Below are 18,699 nucleotides of genomic sequence, written 5' to 3'. Positions count from 1 at the left end.
GCAAGCTGTGAAGTGCAGCGTTACTTATGTCAGGCGCAGCTGTGCCTCCGCCGCCAGGCTCCTTCACCTAGCCACTGCTGGGGTATGGGCGTCAGCTGCACCACACGAGACCTCGCCAACCTGCCTAAACCCTGTCCCATCACACAGCCACAGCTGGATGAAAATGCCCCTCCCGGCCTCCCCTGAGCGCAGGGTTGGGCGACGATTCCTTGGGCAGGCGCGGGCAGGCGCGACTCAATTCGCATTACCGCACTGCTACGCGTGATTCGTACAACAGTCCGGACGGCGCTCGTATCTTCGTCCCCGGAACAGGGAAACCCACAGCTACGGAAACCGGCAGCTGCGTGCAAACCACACCCCACACACGCTACGCCCTCTCGCTCCTACCTCCCGCTCGGCCGCTCCCATTGTCGTAACGCCATCGCCACCTGGCTGGCTGGGCGCTTGAACACCCACACCCACACACCCCTCCCAACACACACACACAGACGGCCCGCGGTGCACACGTGCCCCTTCCACGGGCAAGTCTCGTCACCAAATGGCACCCAACCCTTTCTTCTGGTGTTAAATACGATTAGTCGACGTAAGTCGTCAATGCGATTAGTCGACGTTAGTCGTCAATGTCAGCTCGACGTACGGTACAGTCGCTTGTGCTCACGCAAACTACACGAATCTCTCTCCCCCGAATCCAGATAACCCCTCCGGCTTCGGCTCACTCGATACACTCTTTTGCTTCTAGGCGCCCACAATGCGCTTGTTTGATCCACGTACGCGGCCCCCGGCGACGGCAATCACGCACCCACCTTCCATACGAACCAATCCCGGCGAGGCGCGCGCACACACACACACGCACCGCGCACGCGCGCACAGCGCCGGTTCCAGCAACATAAGAGAAGTCACGCGGAGCTTGCTGCTGTGTCCTGCCTGCTTCAAAGCGCCCATCCAGCGCACAGCTTCCGAGATGTGGCGCCGCGCAACTCCTCGCTCCTCGCCACACACCGACGCCACACGACCTGCGGCGCTTCAACCAAACATCTCGCAGACATGGCTTCACGCCACGCAAGACACATACGCGCATACACACACACGCACACAAACATACAAATACATCACGCAACAGCGCTAGCCACGTCGCAAAATCGGTAATAAGATTACAAATCACACTCGCGAGATGTCGCGGCCAAAGATCTTGGTGCGCAGCCAGTCGGCGGCGACCAGACACTGGTTGCGGAAGGAGAACTGCGACATCGTCTCGTAGCTCTTCCACACAAAGCCCGCGCCCGTGCCTGCGGGTGTTGTTGAGCAAGGGCAAAACGCGGCATGACACATGGGTAAGTATGCTGTGTGGAGGGTGCGTGTTGCATACAGGGTGAGCGTCAAGCACTCGCGTGTCAACCGCGGCGGCGTGCGTGTCCCCCAGCAGCAGCCAAAAGCGGCTTCGCGGGTTGTGCATTTCCGGTGGGGCGCGTCCCGCTAGCGCCCACACAACTCATCCCACGTTCCCAGCACCACCCATAGGCCAGAGGGGCCCTTCCGACGCCCGCCCCCCCCGCAGGCCCGTGCCGCACTATACGTCGCCCAGCCCTTTCACAGATCCCACAACAGCCGTGATCCGCCACAGCCCACAGCACCCTTGCACGCGACCCAACCCACGCACCCATCCCACGTTCCCACAGCAGCCTTGCACGCCACCCAACCCACGCCCACCTATCCCACAGCACCCCTTGCACCCCACCGCATACAGCCCCCCCCCCCTCCTACGCCCCCGCGCCCCCTCTGCTACAGCCTCTCTCACCCGTGAGCGGCCCGAACTTGGGCAGGTCGAACACGGCCTTGTCGCTGCCCACGTAGGCGGCCGAGCCCTTGTGGAAGTACCTGGGTGGTGGTGGTGAGGGCGGGACGTGAAGTGTGTGCGGCGGGACGTGAAGTGTGCGGCGGCGGGAGGTGTGTGGCGGCGGGAGGTGTGTGACGGGTGTGCGAGAGACGCGTGTGGAGTGTGTGGAAGGTGTGTGGGCAGCGGCATAGATGAGCGAAGGCAATGATGTGGGTGGAGGAGGTTTCGCGTCAGATCTGCAGCACATCAATCTCGACACATGCGTCTCCACTTCAAATGCGTCCGTGTCAACAGCAACGGTACATCACGCGGCACGCCACGTTGTGCCACGCCTCATCAAGCCCTCCCCCTCCCCGTCCCCCTCCCCCTCCCCGTCCCCCTCCCCCTCCCCCTCCCCTTCCCGCTCCCCCTCCCCCTCCGCCTCCCCCTCCCCCTCCGCCTCCGCCTCCCCCTCCCGCTCCTCCTCCCCACCCCTCCCCTCCCGCTCCCCCTCCCCTCCCCCCCCCTCCCCACCCCCTCCCCCTCCGCCTCCCCTCTTCCCCCCTCCCTACCCCTCCCCCACCTGAAGGGCTTGATCTTGTCCGCCAGCGCTGCGTCCAGCTCCGGGGCCCCCGTGACGCGGTTGCCCGCAAACACCGCCGCCAGGTACTTGCCCTGCTGGTTGGCCACCTGCGCCGTGGCAGGCAGCGCGCGAAGGCCTGTGGGGGACGGGTGGCGGGTTGGGTGGTGTGAGATACGTGGTGTGGGGACTTGGTGTGGGGATGTGGTGTGGGGATGTGGTGTGTGGTGTGGTGTGGTATGGTGGGATGTGTGGTGTGGGATGTGTGGTGTGGGATGTGGTGTGTGGTGTGGGGATGTGGTGGCGGTGGAGGTGTGTGGTGGTGGTGTGGTGTGGGGTTACATTCATGGTGCGTCTCCCTTCAGGCGACTCACCCTTGCCCACCCGCCTACCTGCAGCCCCCAAACGCATCATCCCGCTTGCCTCGCTCGCTCGCTCCCTCGCGCTCTCGCTAGCTGCTGCAAGTTAGCTAGATTGTTCTCTAGCTTGTTCTCTAGCTAGCTAGCTAGCCAGATCGCATCCGCAGCCGGCTAGCTAGCAAGCAGCACACTCATCAAACCAGAACAAACCAGTCTCGCTCCGCCTCGCTCACCCTTGTCCACCTTGCCAAGAATGTCCTTGAACTGCTCCTTGGAGATCTCCGTATTGCCGTCCAGCAGCACCGCAAAGGGCTGGCTGCTGTTGCTGGCCGCCGCCGCCGCCGCATCCGCCGGACTGAGCGACTTGGCGACCAGGCCGCCGAAGCGCTTGACGCCGGTTTGGCTGCGTGGGGGGACATGAGGGTGAGGTTACAAGATTAGCTAAGAAAATGGTGGGGTTTATTACATGTTAGCTAAGGAAATGGTGGGAGTTGCAAAGATTGGTACAGGGAAGTGTAGCGGAGTAGACAGCAGGTGTAGGGGTGCGCGTACCCATGACCGACCGGGGGGAAGGGGGTTCATTCATACTTGAATGAGAGGAAGCGCAGTTATGCTAGTCAGGCACATTGGCGACGGGCGGAAGAGGCGGGTGTGCGGATTACGGGAGCGATGAGATGGAGGTGGAAGTGGTAGGAGTGGTGAGGAATGGGTCGCTGGTCGGAGCTAGGTACTCACACAGCCGCCCACACACCCATCCAACCCAAAACCGGGGGCGGGAGGAGGTTGACACGCTTTCCCGAAACACACAAGTCCCCTCCCCCTCCCAATCCCCTTTCCCCCCTCCCTACCTGTCCAGGAAGCGCGCGTGCTCCTCCCGGTGGCTGATTCGGGCTCCCCCCCTGACACGCTTTCCCAAAACACACACGTTTTGCCCCCTTCCCCCTCCCCACCTTCCCCTCCCCTTTTCTTCCCCCTTTCCTCCCTCCCCACCTGTCCAGGAAGCGCGCGTGCTCCTCCAGGTGGCTGAACTCCTTGGATGCGGTGTTGAGCAGCACCCGCAGCTCCTCCAAGCTTAGGCGGCCATCGCGGTTGGTGTCGGCCTGCTCAAACAGCTGCTCGGCATAGTCCAGCGCCTGTGTTGTGTGTTTGTGAGGTTGTGTGTTTGTGAGGTTGTGTGTTAGTGCGTGATGTTGTGACGCTGTGTTTTGGGGTATTTGGGGTATATGGGTTTTGGTTGTTGCTGGTAACGGTGTGCTTGTTCGTGTTCGTGTTCGTGGTTAAAGGATTAAGGGGTTGAGAAACCTCGTGCGTCTGATACAGGCGCTCGCGTGTCTGTGACTTCCTGTTGCGTCGACCCCGGTAGGTGCGCCTCTCCTCCCCGCTCGCACACTCCCCTTTGCTTCTTCTTTGACCATTCATGAATTCAGTCCCCGTCCGTCCCCCACCTTGGGCTGGTCAATGGTGGCGGCGTCGCCCAGAGCCCAGATGGAGCCGCCACACACACACACATATACACACGGCACGCCCTGGAACCCCCCTCCCAAACCCCTCTTTCCCCCCATCTCCTCCCTGCTCCTCCCCACCTTGGGCTGGTCAATGGTGGCGGCGTCGCCCAGCGCCCAGATGGAGCCGTCGCTGCCCTTGACGCGCATGCAGTCATCTGTCAGCACAGACCTGACAGCGGGGGGGAGGGAGGAGAGGGAGACAGGGTGACAGGGAGACAGGGTGACAGGGAGAGTGTGTGTGTATCGTACCCGTTGGATGGAGATACATTCATGATAAGTTAAGGAAGTGGTAGACGGTAGACTTATCTTAGGGGAGACCGGGAGAGGGAGACCGGGAGAGGGAGACATGGTGCGAGGGACAGGGTGTGTGGGCGTGCGTGTGCGTGTGTGTGCGCGTGTGCATGTGTACACTTCCTCAGACCGTGTGTGAATGGGAAAGGGTCCGCGGGCGAAGGACAGCATCAAAGCGACTGTGCGCCCCTACGTGCCCACATACTAGACACACCAAATCCGCTCCCGCTCCTGCACCCGCTCCCCAGCCCCTCCTCGCCCCACACACAAACACACACGCCCTCCCCCGCACACACATGCCCTCCCCCTCCCATGCCCCCCCACACACACCTGAAGTGGCTCTGCCCCGGCAGCTTCTCCCCACCACACACGCCCCCCCCCCCCCCACACACGCCCCCCCCCACACACACGCCCCCCCCCCCACACACACGCCCCCCCCCCACCTGAAGTGGCTCTGCCCCGGCAGCTTCTCCTGCAGCTGCCGCACCAGCGGGTTCATGGCGATGCCAGTGGCCCACACACACGCGCCAAACCTGAGGGGGGAAACAGCGGGGGAGATGGGGGAGAGAGGGGGGTTACAGTCATGCTCATTAAAGAAGAGCAGGCGTAAAAGAGGGGGGCAGGGGGGGAGAGGGGCATGGTACAAGGCTGGACGAGTTAGAGAGAGGGGGGACCACCTGTCCTGTTCCCTCCTCCTTCCTGTTGCCCCTCTTCCCACTTCTGACGTCGGTCGGGCCGTTGGCCCGTGTTCAACATCCGCACCACGCCGTCCTGACACGCGCGGCATACACACAGACGCCTCCTTTCCCCTCCGTTTCCCCTCCTCCTCCCCGCTGCTCACTTGATGTCGACGCTCTCGTTGGCCTTGTTCACCACCCGCACCACGCCGTCCTCCACGGACGCCACACGACTGTTGAGGACCAGCTTGATGCCTGTTGGGGAGCACGGCGGCGGAAGGGGGTAGCCGTTCGGGCGCTGTAATCACCAGCCCAAACTAATCCAAGCCGTGCCACGTTCGGCGGCGTACAGGCTGATGGCGCGGTCGCGCAGCCCCCCCTCCCCCCTCCCTGACACGCGTGTCATACACACACGCCTTCCCTCCCCCTCCCTCTCCCCTCCGTTCCCCCTCCATTTCCCCCCGCCCGCCTCACCCGCGCGCTTGAACTGCTCGGCGGTGTGCAGGCTGATGGCGCGGTCGCGCAGCCCCCCCTCCCCCTTCCCCTGACACGCGTGTCATACACACACGCCTCCCTTTCCCTCCGTTTCCCCTCCGTTTCCCCTCCGTTTCCCCCCCGCCCGCCTCACCCGCGCGCTTGAACTGCTCGGCGGTGTACAGGCTAATGGCGCGGTCGTAGGTGGACAGCACGTGGTCCATCAGCTCCACCACCTGGATGGACACCTGTGGGGGGATGATGAAGAATTGGGATGAGGATTGGGATGAGGATTGGGATGAGGATTGGGATGAGGATCGGTTGAGCGATGGTCGAGGTTGGGGTGCCAGAGAGTGGGGTGGGGGTGGGCAGGGGTGGATAGGGGGCTGGGATTTGAGGTTGGAAGATGGAGTGCGAGAGGGGTGGGAGAGGGCTAGAGGCGCGCATGTAGGTGGCGTGGTGATGAGCCCAAAGCAGCGGCTGTGGTGTGGGGCTTCACCAAAGCCAGACCCCGACCCCAACCATATAACCCGCGTCCTTGACCAGGTTGGGTAGAGCTTACAACTCAGCAACCCCGAAACCCCCAACCCCCAGAACTCGTGTACAAAACTCACGTCCTTGACCAGGTTGGGGTAGAGCTTGCAACTCAGCAAACCCTCAACCCCCGAAAACCCCCAACCCCCAAAACCCCAAAACCCGCTTACAAACTCACGTCCTTGACCAGGTTGGGGTAGAGCTTGGAGAGGTCCTCCTCGATCATGTCGTACAGCTCCGCCGCCACCTCCACGCCCGTGGGGCCGCCGCCCACCACCACAAACGTCAGCAGCTTCTTGCGCTCCTGCGGGCGTGCGTGGGTTATGATGGGTTGTGGTGTGGGGGGTTGAAATCTCCATCCCTCCTCCCACCTTAACACCACCTCCCCCCCTCCTGTCCTCCAACCTTCCCTCCTCCCTCCCTCCTGCCCTTCTTCCCTCCTCCCTCGCGCACCTCCTCGGGTGTGGCAGGCAGGGCGGCGCGCTCAAAGCACTCCGACACGCGCGAGCGCAGCCTGTGTGCGTGCGTGTACGTGTGCGGGCGAGGGTGAAAAGGCGCGTTCTTGGAGTGATGCGAATTTGGGCCTCTTTGCTCAACTTACTGAAGCTTCACATGTGCCACTTCCCCGCCACCTCACATCCGCTTCCAGCCACGCATGCCCCTTCCCTGCCCCCACCCACCCAACCCAATAATCATGAATGTAATCCGCCCCCGCACCCCCCCCCCCCACACACACATACCCGCCCCACATCCCCTCCGCGCCCCCCCGCCCCCCGATCCATTCTCTATGAACGACGTCACCCGCCTCCCATCCCTCCACGCCAACTCCTGCCATCCCCCACGTCATCCCCCTCCCTTCCCACCCCACCCCCGATATCCCACACACACAACCCACACACACCTGTTGGCGTCCTCAATGGACTTGAAGTAGAAGCAGTACTGGTCCACTCCCTTGATGCCAAACGTGTTGTTCACTGAACCGACCTGCGATTGCATGGTTTGGTAGGGCAACATCGGCCATGTCCTCGGCTGGTGTTTGTGTAGTACCTCCGCTTGTTATGCGTTACCTTCGCTCTTTGTTTAAGTGCTTGCCCCTGCCCCACCCCCTGCCCCCGCTGCTCCTCATCGCCATGACCAGGACGTCGTAGCTCACCTCGCACAACACACGCGTGCCATACACCATCCTTTCCCTTCCCTTCCCCTTCCTTACCCTCCCTTCCCCGCCTCCTCCCCCCCCGTGCTACGCCTCACCGCCATGCCCACGTCGTAGCCCACCTCGCACCAGGCGTGGCACCACACATGCGTGCCATACACAATCCCCCCTTCCTTCCCCTCCCTTCCCCCGCCCCCCCCCCCGCTGCTGCCTCACCGCCATGACCAGCACGTCCTAACCCATCTCGAAGCAGGCGCTGTCCAGCCCCGCGTGCCATACACCATTTCCCCCACCCCTCCCTTCACCCGCCCCACCCCCCGCTACTGCTCGCCGCCATGGCCAGGACGTCGTAGCTCACCTCGCATCACACCACAAACGCGTGCCATACACAAACCCCCCTCCTTTTCCCCTTCCTTCCCCTCCCTTCCCCCCTCTCCCTCCCTCCAGCGCTACTGCTCACCGCCATGACCAGCACGTCGTAGCTCATCTTGAAGCAGGCAAGGCAACATACACGCGTGCCATACACAATCCCCCCTCCTTCCCCTCCTTTTCCCCTCCTTTTCCCCCGCCCTTCCCCCTCCTTTTCCCCTCCCTCCCCCGCTGCTGCCTCACCGCCATGACCAGCACGTCGTAGCTCATCTTGAAGCAGGCGCTGTCCAGCCCCGCGTCCTCCGGGAAGCAGCACACCAGCTCCTTGGCGACCGGGTCAATGTCCTTGCACAGAGCCTCGTAGAACTCGCCCTGTGGGTCGGGAAGGGGGGAGGGGGGCGCGCGGGAAGGGGGGAGAGGTTTGATTCCCCCGCCTCTCCCTCTCCCAGCACCAGCATGAGGCAGCTGGCCATACCCCCACCACTCATATCCCCACCAGCTTCAATAGCTCAGACGCACCCGCTGTGACACCCCCGCCGGGCATCCCCCCCTCGCACACATACACCGCAAGACCTGGGAGCCTCTTGACCCCATGAACGGAGGCCCGCGGCCCAGCCGTGCCAACCCGGGCTTGGCCCCACACGCCCAACACCAGCCCAGCCCAGCCCGCAAGTCAACCAAGACAGCGAGGGCCGCAGCGGCGGCCCGAGCGCCCTGCCGCGACGCACACAGCACACCCTTCCTAAGCCACCCACAAAGCTACGCAGCCCTGTCCCAGCCCAGCACAGCCTTGGCCAGCCCCCATGCCCTAACCCCCCAGCCCTAGGCCGAAGCAATACCCAGCCTACTGCTGCTGCCCCTGTCATTGCTCCCGCCCCCGCTCCAACCTAGCTACCCTCAGCCCCTCTGCCCAACCCAGTGCCTCAGCTCTCCCCTGTTCCCGGCCCCAGGCACCAAAGCCGCGGCTCCCCATACCCACTGCTGCTGCTGCTGCTGCTGCAGCCCCAGGCGCCAGGCCGCAGCCGCAGCCACAGCCGCACACCCACCCGTCCACTGCCACCCATCCACTACTATCGCTCTGCCACCCATCCACTACTATCGCTCTGCCACTGCTGCCGCAGCCCCAGCGCCACCCACGCTGCCACACGCCCACAGCTACCCTGCCCCAGCCACCCAGCCGCAGCCCCAGCACCGTCCTCCACCGCCCCGCCCCACTCGCCTTGCCCACGATGAAGTTGCGCACGGGCTCCACAATGGAACTGCGGGGGGGGGTTCGGGCGGGTGTGCGTGGCGGAGGGATTACAATCATAATCAGTTAAGGAAATGGCAGACGGTAGGCAATCGCGCGGGGAGTGATTCGTCAGGCGGCGGCGAGGCATCGGTGAGGAGAAGGGGTGCGTGGTGCATTACAGGGTGTCCGGACACACACACGGGGGGCGGGACGAATGGTCGAATGATCCGGCCAGCACATTCCGCTGCTGTTAGCTCTCGGCGCATGCACGCCCTGGGCCCCCCGCAGGCACAAACACAGAGAGTCAGGCGGCGGCTGTTGGGCTGCACGGGCGGCACGAGCACGCTGGAATGCATTTGGGAGGTGTACGGTGTGAGATGCAGCGAGCAAGCAGTCCCGGAGTGTCCGTCGGCAAGAGATACCCGCAGCTGGAGGCAGGACATTCGCTGAGCCTGCCCCTGGCAACAGCATCCAAAGCCGGAGCCGCGACCACACGCACAAACGTGCGTGCAAGGTCGAATCTTTCCCCTCCTGCTTCCTTGCGTATCCCCCGTTCGCAAGTCGTGCGTGTGCCTGCGTGCCCGTCCGGGTGAACCCCACACGCAGTAGTGTGGGCCGCACCGGGAGGGTCCCGCCTAGCACGCTTGGGGCAAGCAGGCGCGCGCCACCACCTCCCAGTCCCCCCTCCGCACTGCTGGCGACACGCGTACGGCAACGTGCGATTTGTGGCCAAACCCGAAGGAGGCGCCTTCCCGGAGCCTTCCTGCAGCTCCTCTCCCACCGGCCTCCCGTTTCCCGGAACACCGCCCGCAACACCAACTGCCGCCGGGATTCCCCCCGAGCGTTTCCCTGCCGAGACGTCAACGCACCGCTCCTCCATGGTTCCGGTCGCCACAGCCGGCAGCAGCGGCGTGTACAGGAAGTAGTTGCGAGGCGAGACGACGATGAGCTCATAGGTCGAGCTGCGAGGAGGGCGAGGCCAGGCAAAGTCAACGGTGTCAGTGACACAATGGTAATTGATGGAAACAGTCCGCGTGTGAAGCCTGATTCGTAATTCATAACGCACCTGATGCTGGTCGGCAGCGCCTTCAGGAACGACATGGCGCCCCAGCCGGAACCCAGCACAACCAGGCGAGGCTTAGCAGTCTTGAGGTTTTGGCCATCAAGGCTCATGGTGGTATATACCGGGCTCGAAGACTCCTGCAATTGAGGTCACATGAGGTGCTGGCGACTAGCACATCGCCGAGCGTTGATGCCGGCAAACCTGCTTACCGACTTCGCCGGCGGTGTCATGACCGCAGTCGTCACTGATCGTTGACGGGAAGCAACGCGCCCAGAGCGCAGGCCGGTGTGGGCAGCGACGCATCCGCGCGAGGGCTGCGCAACGCTGCGCTGCTTGCAGCCCGCAGCGAGCTTCTGTTGTTGAAGCAACATGTTCATGTTTGCAGACGTTGATAGGCTTAGAAAAGAAGACAGATGTTGCCTGGCTTCTCGAACAGAAACGTGCCTCCCCATGCAGCACTTCCATTCCGAGCCAAAGACAGTAGTCGCAGCCGTTGAGGCGCCCCACAGTTGTCAACCCATCCGGGTTTCTTTACATAGTCCACTACTACGTGCATAAGCATGAAAATGTGAGAATGCAAGCGCCGTCGGCATCGGCACGAAGCCCTAAAAGGTGCCGAAGGGCACGCTCCACGTGCCCGCTCGCTCGCGGATGCGACCCAGGCCACGCAATCGCTTTCCCGGCCAGCACTGCCACCAACGTTACCGCAACAATCTACGCTCTCGCGCGGACCCATCACACGCCGTAACAGGAAAAGCGTATGCAGCCGGTCACCCCCGCCGAATCCCGCGGCGCGGATGCGGGTGCATGGCCCCGTCCCTATCCCGCGCCCTATCCCCACGCATCCCTGGAGCCTCCGTTTCGGGGCCATGTATTAAGGGGGGGTTAGAAGTTATAGAGCTCACCGAGGGCAGTCGATTGGCAATTGGCACCAACCTGACAAAGAACTAAGGGGTTTTGGCTTAAGGGGGGTTCGGTCGGTCGGTTGGTCAGTCAAGGGTACCCCAAGGTTTCGTCACGATGTGCCGGAAACTTTGGTCTGAGCCTCATAAGACAGCCGGGCAAGCCCAGACCGTTGCCCAAAGCGTGCAATGGAATCTTTTAACGGCTGGGGCCGTCAGGAGCCTACCAGAAGACGAAGGGCCACCGCCCGTCAACGCAAGTTGGGTTGGGATGTTGGGGCGTAACACGTCTCGCCTGACCAGAATGTGCCACCAGTCGCGGACCGGTGCTTGTGCGCCGGAGGAGAACGCATGTGTATATCCCATGCGTGAATAGATCTCGTGGGCGTGCTTTACACGGGTGCAACTGAACGGTCGCAAGATGTCCACGACCTGTTGACAACATGGCTCTTTCAAGCATATCAATAAACATGGCTGTGGTCAAGACGTGCCCTGCTGCGAACTTCCCGTGTCCACATGTTAGTAGAGCTCGCTGAAAGTAGTCGTGTGACACCACCGTGGAAGAAAACAGAGGGGAGTTAGGGGTGTACGGCACGGTACGGCACGGTCGGTCGTTGGTCAGGAGGGCTGGAGGGGTCAGGAGGTTTTGCAGGGCGGGGGTCTGGAACTGTTGTTCGTACCCCCCCCCTGTTATTGATATGCTTGAAAGAACGCAACACGCACATGCGAACATGACGTTGTAGAGCCGAGGCCAGTGAGCTAGCACAAGCAAAAAGAAAAGCGTGAGCATGAGCAGCGACCGCAACTGCTACGTTACCTTTGACGAGATAACCGCGCGCCAAGCTGCGCCACTCCGGCGTCCTAAAGCTCTCAGCTGGTGTGTACGGCTGTCAGAGGCTGGGCTGGCGTAGACGGGCCGCAGACTACCAAGCGAAGGCTGCGATGCGTTGTGATAACGCGAACCCCAAGAGACCCACCTGGAACACAGCCAGGCATGTTCCCGGCACACCCTGCGCCTCCCGCCCTGCGCCCGGTGGTCTGGGCGCGTTGCCCAGCCCTGCCCAGCCTACAGCGCTTCAAACCAATGCAGTTAGGCTGCGCTCCGACAAGAAAAGGTGGCTCTCCCTCGCAAGGGAAAAGTGTTTATCCCGAACCTTTTGCGCTCCGAAATTATCGTTCCGCCACTGTGCCTCATCAGGAACTCAGCCAAGTTTCTGCCTGTTCCAAAGCTGACACCCCATTCACAATTGCTCCCTCCCTCCGCATCAAGTTTACCGCTGGGGCAGGACATGCGTGGGGGGCGAAACGTGCAAATGTGCGGTTTTGGCTCATCGACTGGGTGTGTTTCGCCTTTGATCGTGCCCTTCTCCCTGTCGTGCTATTGTACCACACTGCGCAGGGTCCTTCCCCAAATGCATTTAATCAATTGTTGAGCATGTGCATGTGTGGAAGCGGCTCAGCAGGAGAAGTTCGGATGGGCGTCAGGGGCAGGGGTGGCCGTCGCCAGGGCACGTTGGCTTCATCGGAGTCCCTGGCGTCGCGCCCCGTCCCCGCTCTCAAGCGATTCTCGCGCTTTGCTTTTTACCACATACTGCTTCTGTCAAATGCAGCCAGCCAGCTTGAGAAATTACAAGGTGCTCGGCCTCTGACCATGCTCTTCGCAAACGCGGGACTGGCCCGTTGTTAAACTAGTCAAACCTGTCTTATCATGTATAGTATCAGCTATCACTTACGTATTACGAGGCACTAAGGGTCTCAGCCTGAAAACTGGCCTGAAAAATGTTTCAGTTCGCACACGGCAGCGCAGCGAGTGGATATGGCTTAGGAAGTAGGTACAATGCCCCAGCATCAGCGAACACAGGGCTAAACCTGTGTCCATGCGGCATACCGCAGACCCAGCCTCGCGCCGCTCGGACTGCTGGCCGCCTTGGCCGCCTTGCCCCCTCGGCGACCACTGGCGGTGTGGCCCGCGGCCTGGCGTGCAGCTCCGCAACCAGCTACCCGGCGGCGGCAGTGCTCAGCGGCGGCGGCCCCCACCTTGCCGCCGCCGCCCCTTCTGCCACAGGGGCTGGCGGCGGTCTGCGGCAGCTACTGCCGCTAGCCGCCTGGGCCCGTCAAACCGCACAGGCCCCCGCCACTGCCTCACCTGCAGCAGCCGGGGCGCGCAGCTGTCTCCTGCAGCCGGGGCGGCGCGCGCAGCAGCAGGTGCTGGCGGCTGCGGGGAGATACGGCAGTGACAGGAGCAGTGACAGCAGCAGCAGCAGCGGGCGTGGCTACATCAGCGGCAGCCGCAGTAGCAGTGACGGTGGCGGAAGGGTGGGCAGGGGCAGGGCAGGCGGAGGCCGTTGGGCTGGCGGCGGCGGGCGTGGCACTGGAAGGACGGGCGGTGGCGGCGGTGGTGGCGGCGGCGGCAGGGCGCGGGACCCCGCAGATGACATGACCATGTGTCGGACTCTGGAGGCCCTGCAAGCAGTCATTGATCGGCGGCTGGCAGTGTGGTCAGAGCGGCAAGACGTGAGCACCATGTCAGCTGCCTTCGGTCGGTGTGGCAAGGTGAGAGCCAAGCTAGGCGTGCTGTCTAGCGGGCATCAACAGGAGGGGGGGCAGGGGCAGGCGTCGGGCTTGCCTGTAAGCACGTGCGGGCCTTCCTGATTGCAGTGCGAGGACTGACAGCATCAACAACACACGCACCGTCTTCGAACGTAGCACAGCTCACGTGGTAGTGCTTAGGGATGCGTTGCGTGATGACGGTGGGGCTGATCCAAGCTTGCTCCTCACCGCCACTCGGGCATCGTCCTTTCCCATTGGCCCCCTCCCTCCCCTGCAGCTGGAGTCAGCATGCGCCGGCGGGCCGGCCGCCACAGCCGCTGCCCGTGCCGGCATCATGGCGGCCCTTGCGCCTGCTCTTCTTCCGCTCGTGCCGCGCATCCGCCAGCCGGTCGGCTGCAGCCTTCCGCTGTGGGCACTGGCAAGGGCTGGGGCTGCCAGCGACGGGCATGTGGAGTCACAGCTGGCGCCGGCACTGCTGCAGCGGCTTGTGGATCCTGTGTTGCTGGAGGCGGCGAAGCCGCAAGAGCTGTCGAACGCGCTGTATGCCCTGGGCAAGCTGCGGGAGCAGCAGCAGCAGCGGGGCTCGGGCTGGGACCCCACCTCATCGCCGCACCTGAACGCACTGACAGGCGCTGTGGCCTCGCGTCTACGTGCGGCGGAGGGGCACGGCTTCAACGCGCAGAACGTGTCTAACAGCCTGTGGGCGTGTGCGAAGCTGGGGTACCGAGACTCAGACCTTCTGCTGCCGTTGGTAGAGGCGGCCGCAGCCCTTGCCCGGGGCATGAATGCGCAAGATGTGGCCAACAGCCTGTGGGCTCTAGAGGTCCTTGGCTGCACCGGACCGGCGTTTCGGGCAGGGCTGGAGACGCTGTGTGGTGCGGCGCTGCGGCAGCTGCGAACACCGAAGGAAGCTGAAGCGTTCAAGCCGCAGCACCTGTCCAACATCCTGCTGGCGCTGGAGGGGCTGCAGCTGGGTGGCAAACAGTCTGAACTGCTGGCGGCTGCTGTGGCTGCAGAGTGCGTGCGGCGGCTGCGAACACTGAAGGAAGCTGAGGCGTTCATTCCGCAGCACCTGTCCAACATCCTGCTGGCGCTGGAGGGGCTGCAGCTGCGAGGCAAGCAGTCCGAGCTGCTGGCGTCAGCAGTAGCCACAGAGGGCGTGCGGCGGGGCTTTGCACGCTTTGAATCGCAAGCGCTCAGCAACTCGGCGTGGGCCCTGGCTAAGATGGGGTATGGGGCTGGTTCACCGTCGGAAGCCATGGAGCAGCGCCAGTGGTACGCGGCCGCGGTCGCAGCAGCTCAGCGGCCTGGGGTCATGGCCAGCGCCAAGCCGCAGGCGTGGGCCAACCTGCTGTACGCGCTTGCATTGGTGCGGCACCAGCCGCCACCCGTGCTGCTTGACGCGGGTGCCGCGGCGGCGATGCAACGAGGAAATGGGCAGGAGTGTGCAAACACGCTTTGGGCGCTGGCGGTGATGCGGCTGCGTCACGCCGGCTTGGAGGCGGCGGTGTGCGGCCGGCTGGGTGAGCTGCTGCGGCTAGGCCCGGAGTCGCTTGCTGTACAGGAACTTTGCAACAGCCTGTGGGCGCTGGCGGTTCTGGCAGGCGGCGGTGGCCCTGCTAGCCCGGCTGCAACTGCGCTGGCCCCGGCGCTTGCCCGTGAGGCCGTGCGGCGCCGTGAGGGGCCTCAGAACGGGGGGCTATGTCAGCTCTGGCAGGCGCGACAGGAGTTGGGCGGTGAGGTGGCGGAGGCTCTTGCCCGCAGCCCCGACCTGAATGCCGCGATGGAGGCGGCGGTAGCTGCCGAATGGGCGACCAAGTCGAACACCAGCAGCACGCAGGAGCAGGTTGCGGAGGCGCTTAAGCGACTGCTGCAGAAGGGTCGCCTGCCCATTGTGTCAGTGGAGACGGAGGTGGTAGTGGAGGGCGTGCTGGGGCGTGCGGATATTGTGGCGGGCTGGAGCGACGGGCGGAGAGTGGCCATTGAGGTGGACGGGCCGGACCACTTTCTCACCAACCGCAAGGACGACCCTTCCGCGGTAGACGGATCCACGGCCCTGCGTAACCGGCAGCTGCGGCGAGCGCTAGGGGAGGGCAGGCTGTTGTGTGTGCCGTACTGGGAGTGGTACGGTTTGAGGACGCCTTCCGCTCAGGAGGCCTACCTGCTGCAGCAGCTGCAGGATGTGCTATTTGGCGCGTCGTCAGGAGCAGCAGCAGGGGAAGGCATAGCCGCCGCCCCTCGCCGGCAGCAGCAGCGGACGACTCAGCCGCAGCCGGACGTTGCCGGCAGCACCACCACCACCACCGCCAGCACCAGCGACACCGCTGGCAGCAGCCAGAAGAGGCGCGTCCTCTTTGTCCGCAGGAAGGCGCCAAAGCAGGAGGAGGCGGCCGGCAGCGGAGGGGCGGGAGGGGCCTCGGGTGCAACAGCAACTGCAGCGGCGGGGGCTGAGTTGGTGGCGCCTGCCGGGCAGCGGCAAGCGGTGGAGGCGCAGCGGCTTCCCAACAGTGGCGCTGGTGGCGGTGCTGGCGAGGGCGGAGGAGACGGAACTCCTCTGGCGCCGCAGCCACCACCACCGCAGCGGCAGCGCGTGTCAGCGCCCCGGGCGCGCCGCAACAGCAGCCAAAGCCGTAGCCGCAGCAGCCAGGCGGGCTCGCCTCTTCCTCCTCCTCCTTCTCCGGTGAAAGCCCCGCCGCCGGAGCAGGTGCAGGCGGCAGCGCCGCCCCGGCGGGCCGCGGGTGAGAAGCGGACTGAGCGGAAAGCAGCGGCGGCTCCGGCAGCAGGTGGCGGTGGCGGCGGTGGCGGCGGCAGTGACCCCGGGGCGGTGGTGGTGCCGGCCGCGGTCTCTGAGAAGCAGGTGGCGGTGGTGGCTGGGGAGGAGGGCTCCACGGCAGCAGCTGTAAAGGGTGGTGATGGTGGTGGCAGCGGCGGGGATGGGGGCCTGCCCGCGGGCAGCAGGCGGAGGCGGGCGGTGGGGACCGGCAGGCGTGCGGCCTCGTCAAGCCTAGCAGCAGCGACTGAACAAATGAGGTTAGAGCAGTGACCTGGGTTAGTGGTTGCGGCGCCAACATGCACACGTCTTGTCATTTGCGTTCTATTATGCCTTGTGTCTTTTCCCAACGCACGTGTGTGTGGAAGCACTGACTGCAATATGCTACGGCGCGCCGCGACGGCGGGCTTTGGCTTTGTGTTCCGTGTGTTTGGCGCGGTGCCCAGTACGGTAGGTATCTGTGGGGACCGGCAGGTAAGTGAAGGTACGGTAAGTAAACTCGCGTGTCTTTCACTGATATCATGGAGACTATGCGAGCTGACGCTAATCTGTAATGGCCAAGGCTTGGTGTGGGTCCTGACGACCATTGCTGGCGAACGCGTCCCATTGATCCCGGGACGCTTCACATGTATGCTCCCAGGAGAAAGTCGACCATCTCTTCCAGCGCAGGATCCCGAACACTATATGGATGAGCGCAACTGCAAGCCTCAGCGCACAACCCGGAAGTCCCACAATATCGCGCGTCGGTGGTCGGCCAAGGACACGTGGACCTGTGTGGCATGGCTGCAAGTCAAGATGTGCCTCCAGCTGAAGTGGAGGTATACAGCTGTAGAGTTCGCCTAGAGCAGTCGATTGACACCGACCTGGCTATAAACCAAGGGGTTTTGAGGGCAGTTTAGGGGGTCAACGGTGGGGGGGGGGGGTTGGTCGTCGGTCCTGAGCGAGGGGGGGTCGGGGGGTTTGGGGACATGGGGTCTGGAGGTTTGGAGTGTCCCTCACTCCCCCCCCCCTGCCCTGCAGCAGCACAACGGCACTAGTGCTAGCAGTGAATCATGTCAAGGACCGGTTGGGTGGTGGGTGGGTGGACCGACGGAGCGGGTGTGACACGTGTTGTTTTTTAGACAGGAGCCGTACGTGCCTAGTGCTCCTGGCGGCAAACAGGCCTGTGAAAGGATTCGATGGCTATCCAGGGACCGAGGGGCGACTTCTCGTTACCGAATATACAAACCACTGCGGGGGTATCGCGCAGTTGTGTCGGGTTTCCCCTCTACACATGGACGGAGGCATCAGCGCGGCTACCCCGGCGGCCTGGCGCCAAGCCGCATGCAACCCCCCCGCGCGCGCGCCACACGCCAGTGATGACCCAGTAACGACCCATCCTACCCGCCGGGGCCGCCGCCACCCCGCCACCCCGCCCCCCCCCCCCCCGCCGCCATGCGGCACACACGCACCAGTCGCGGCACCCCCCTATACTGAGTGCCCTCGTCGCCCATTCTCGTGACGATTACACCGCACCAAATACCAACGACACCAACGACTACACGTCATGTTCGCTTGTGTTGCGTTTTTTCAAACACGTCGATAACCGCACCAGCAGCACCAAACAGCAGCTAGCCCACCACCGAACGTCCGCACCCCTTCAGATTTCGATTAGATTTGCTTGTAAAGGCATCACATGACCCTAAACAACTCCTGCAACAGCGCACCTACACTGATCAGGCCAAGCATTACTCCTCCAGCGCTTGGCGCGCTGGACTATTTGCACTGCTGCCGCGGCGATTCTGCATGCCTGCGCTTTGGTCACACCCACCCCCTGTCGACCACATCACCCCCTACAGGGTATCGGTCACGATCCATCCCCCTGCAGGCTCACGGATTCCCTCACTGGTTGCCAGACCGCGCAATTAATAAGCTAACCGCTATCTTCACCAGGAGCCACAATGTCGTTGATATAGGCCGGAGTCCTCACTCCAAACCACAGCAGATTTAGCAAAACGCGTACCTGCCCTGTCGCCTCAACTCGACTCCTGCTACCTCCCGCCTCCTGCTTCTTCGTACGTGCTAGATAGATGGATCACCAGTTATCTCACAAGCAAATCACAATGCGAGCCTCACGCTCACTGCACGGAAACCTCATAACGCAGATCACGCGATGCATCGCGCTCTTCTTCAACACATTTGCAGCTCTAAGCCGCGCCCTTGCGGGACCACTGCGCCCCACATGCATGCGTGCTGCGCCCCCGCTCGCGCACCGTCGCACAACAAAACCCTCGCACCGCTTCCTGTCCAAAACGTATAACCACACAAAGTCGCTGCGTTCCGAATCCCCCTTGACATATAGATCCAAAGGACATATGCTTATCTCATATCTACAGCAAGTCAGGCAGGGGCGGTCGAGCTGACGAGCCCCCCGCCGCTCCCTGGCCCT

At 63.3% G+C, this 18,699-nt stretch overlaps 3 protein-coding genes across 6 annotated transcripts in view; 1 reads left to right on the top strand and 2 right to left on the bottom strand.

Annotated features, from left to right (window-relative positions):
• Position 1: 1 nt before the first annotated feature.
• Positions 2-10,593, bottom strand: CHLRE_19g750547v5 (uncharacterized protein). Of its 4 annotated transcripts, none has more exons than XM_043072840.1 (18): positions 10,259-10,593; positions 10,053-10,186; positions 9,856-9,948; positions 8,975-9,014; positions 7,999-8,127; positions 7,847-7,873; positions 7,135-7,217; positions 6,687-6,747; positions 6,412-6,537; positions 5,854-5,947; positions 5,390-5,480; positions 4,992-5,081; positions 4,336-4,426; positions 3,743-3,885; positions 2,986-3,155; positions 2,397-2,532; positions 1,796-1,875; positions 2-1,286 (listed from the first exon to the last, which is right to left on the bottom strand). In XM_043072840.1, the coding sequence occupies exons 1-18, from the start codon at positions 10,424-10,426 to the stop codon at positions 1,159-1,161; spliced, it is 1,884 nt and encodes a 627-aa protein (XP_042914218.1). In that variant the 5' UTR covers positions 10,427-10,593; the 3' UTR covers positions 2-1,158. The 4 variants fall into 4 exon arrangements, with proteins under 4 accessions (XP_042914218.1, XP_042914215.1, XP_042914216.1 ...); XM_043072841.1 differs by lacking the exon at positions 7,847-7,873 and adding an exon at positions 4,198-4,203; XM_043072839.1 differs by lacking the exon at positions 7,847-7,873 and adding an exon at positions 3,601-3,651.
• A 1,920-nt stretch (positions 10,594-12,513) lies between these two features.
• CHLRE_19g750497v5 (uncharacterized protein) lies at positions 12,514-16,837 on the top strand. Its single transcript, XM_043072838.1, has 2 exons — positions 12,514-13,504; positions 13,779-16,837. Exons 1-2 carry the CDS (start codon positions 12,731-12,733, stop codon positions 16,542-16,544), a joined length of 3,540 nt encoding a protein of 1,179 aa, XP_042914214.1. The 5' UTR covers positions 12,514-12,730; the 3' UTR covers positions 16,545-16,837.
• An 894-nt stretch (positions 16,838-17,731) lies between these two features.
• Positions 17,732-18,699, bottom strand: part of CHLRE_19g750447v5 (uncharacterized protein) — an 18,592-nt gene continuing 17,624 nt past the window's right edge. Inside the window, exon 19 of the mRNA XM_043072837.1 lies at positions 17,732-18,691. The gene's annotated coding sequence lies outside the window, so the exon portion shown is untranslated. The remainder of the gene's footprint in view (positions 18,692-18,699) is intronic.

The sequence above is a fragment of the Chlamydomonas reinhardtii genome, assembly GCF_000002595.2.
Source record: "Chlamydomonas reinhardtii strain CC-503 cw92 mt+ unplaced genomic scaffold scaffold_19, whole genome shotgun sequence".
Lineage (NCBI taxonomy): Eukaryota > Viridiplantae > Chlorophyta > Chlorophyceae > Chlamydomonadales > Chlamydomonadaceae > Chlamydomonas > Chlamydomonas reinhardtii.
This window is presented reverse-complemented; position numbering and strand designations above follow the sequence as displayed.

What these genes read in the sequence shown, in the direction of transcription:
- CHLRE_19g750547v5 (XM_043072839.1), bottom strand. Translation starts at nt 10,426, where the DNA reads ATGAACATGTTGCTTCAACAACAGAAGCTCGCTGCGGGCTGCAAGCAG. An exon ending in TGACACCGCCGGCGAAGTCG is followed by an intron (nt 10,187 to 10,258) that starts GTAAGCAGGTTT and finishes CCTCAATTGCAG; the next exon opens with GAGTCTTCGAGCCCGGTATA. An exon ending in CAAGTTCGGGCCGCTCACGG is followed by an intron (nt 1,287 to 1,795) that starts GTGAGAGAGGCT and finishes CAACACCCGCAG; the next exon opens with GCACGGGCGCGGGCTTTGTG.
- CHLRE_19g750497v5 (XM_043072838.1), top strand. Translation starts at nt 12,731, where the DNA reads ATGTTTCAGTTCGCACACGGCAGCGCAGCGAGTGGATATGGCTTAGGA. An exon ending in CCTTCGGTCGGTGTGGCAAG is followed by an intron (nt 13,505 to 13,778) that starts GTGAGAGCCAAG and finishes CCTCCCCTGCAG; the next exon opens with CTGGAGTCAGCATGCGCCGG.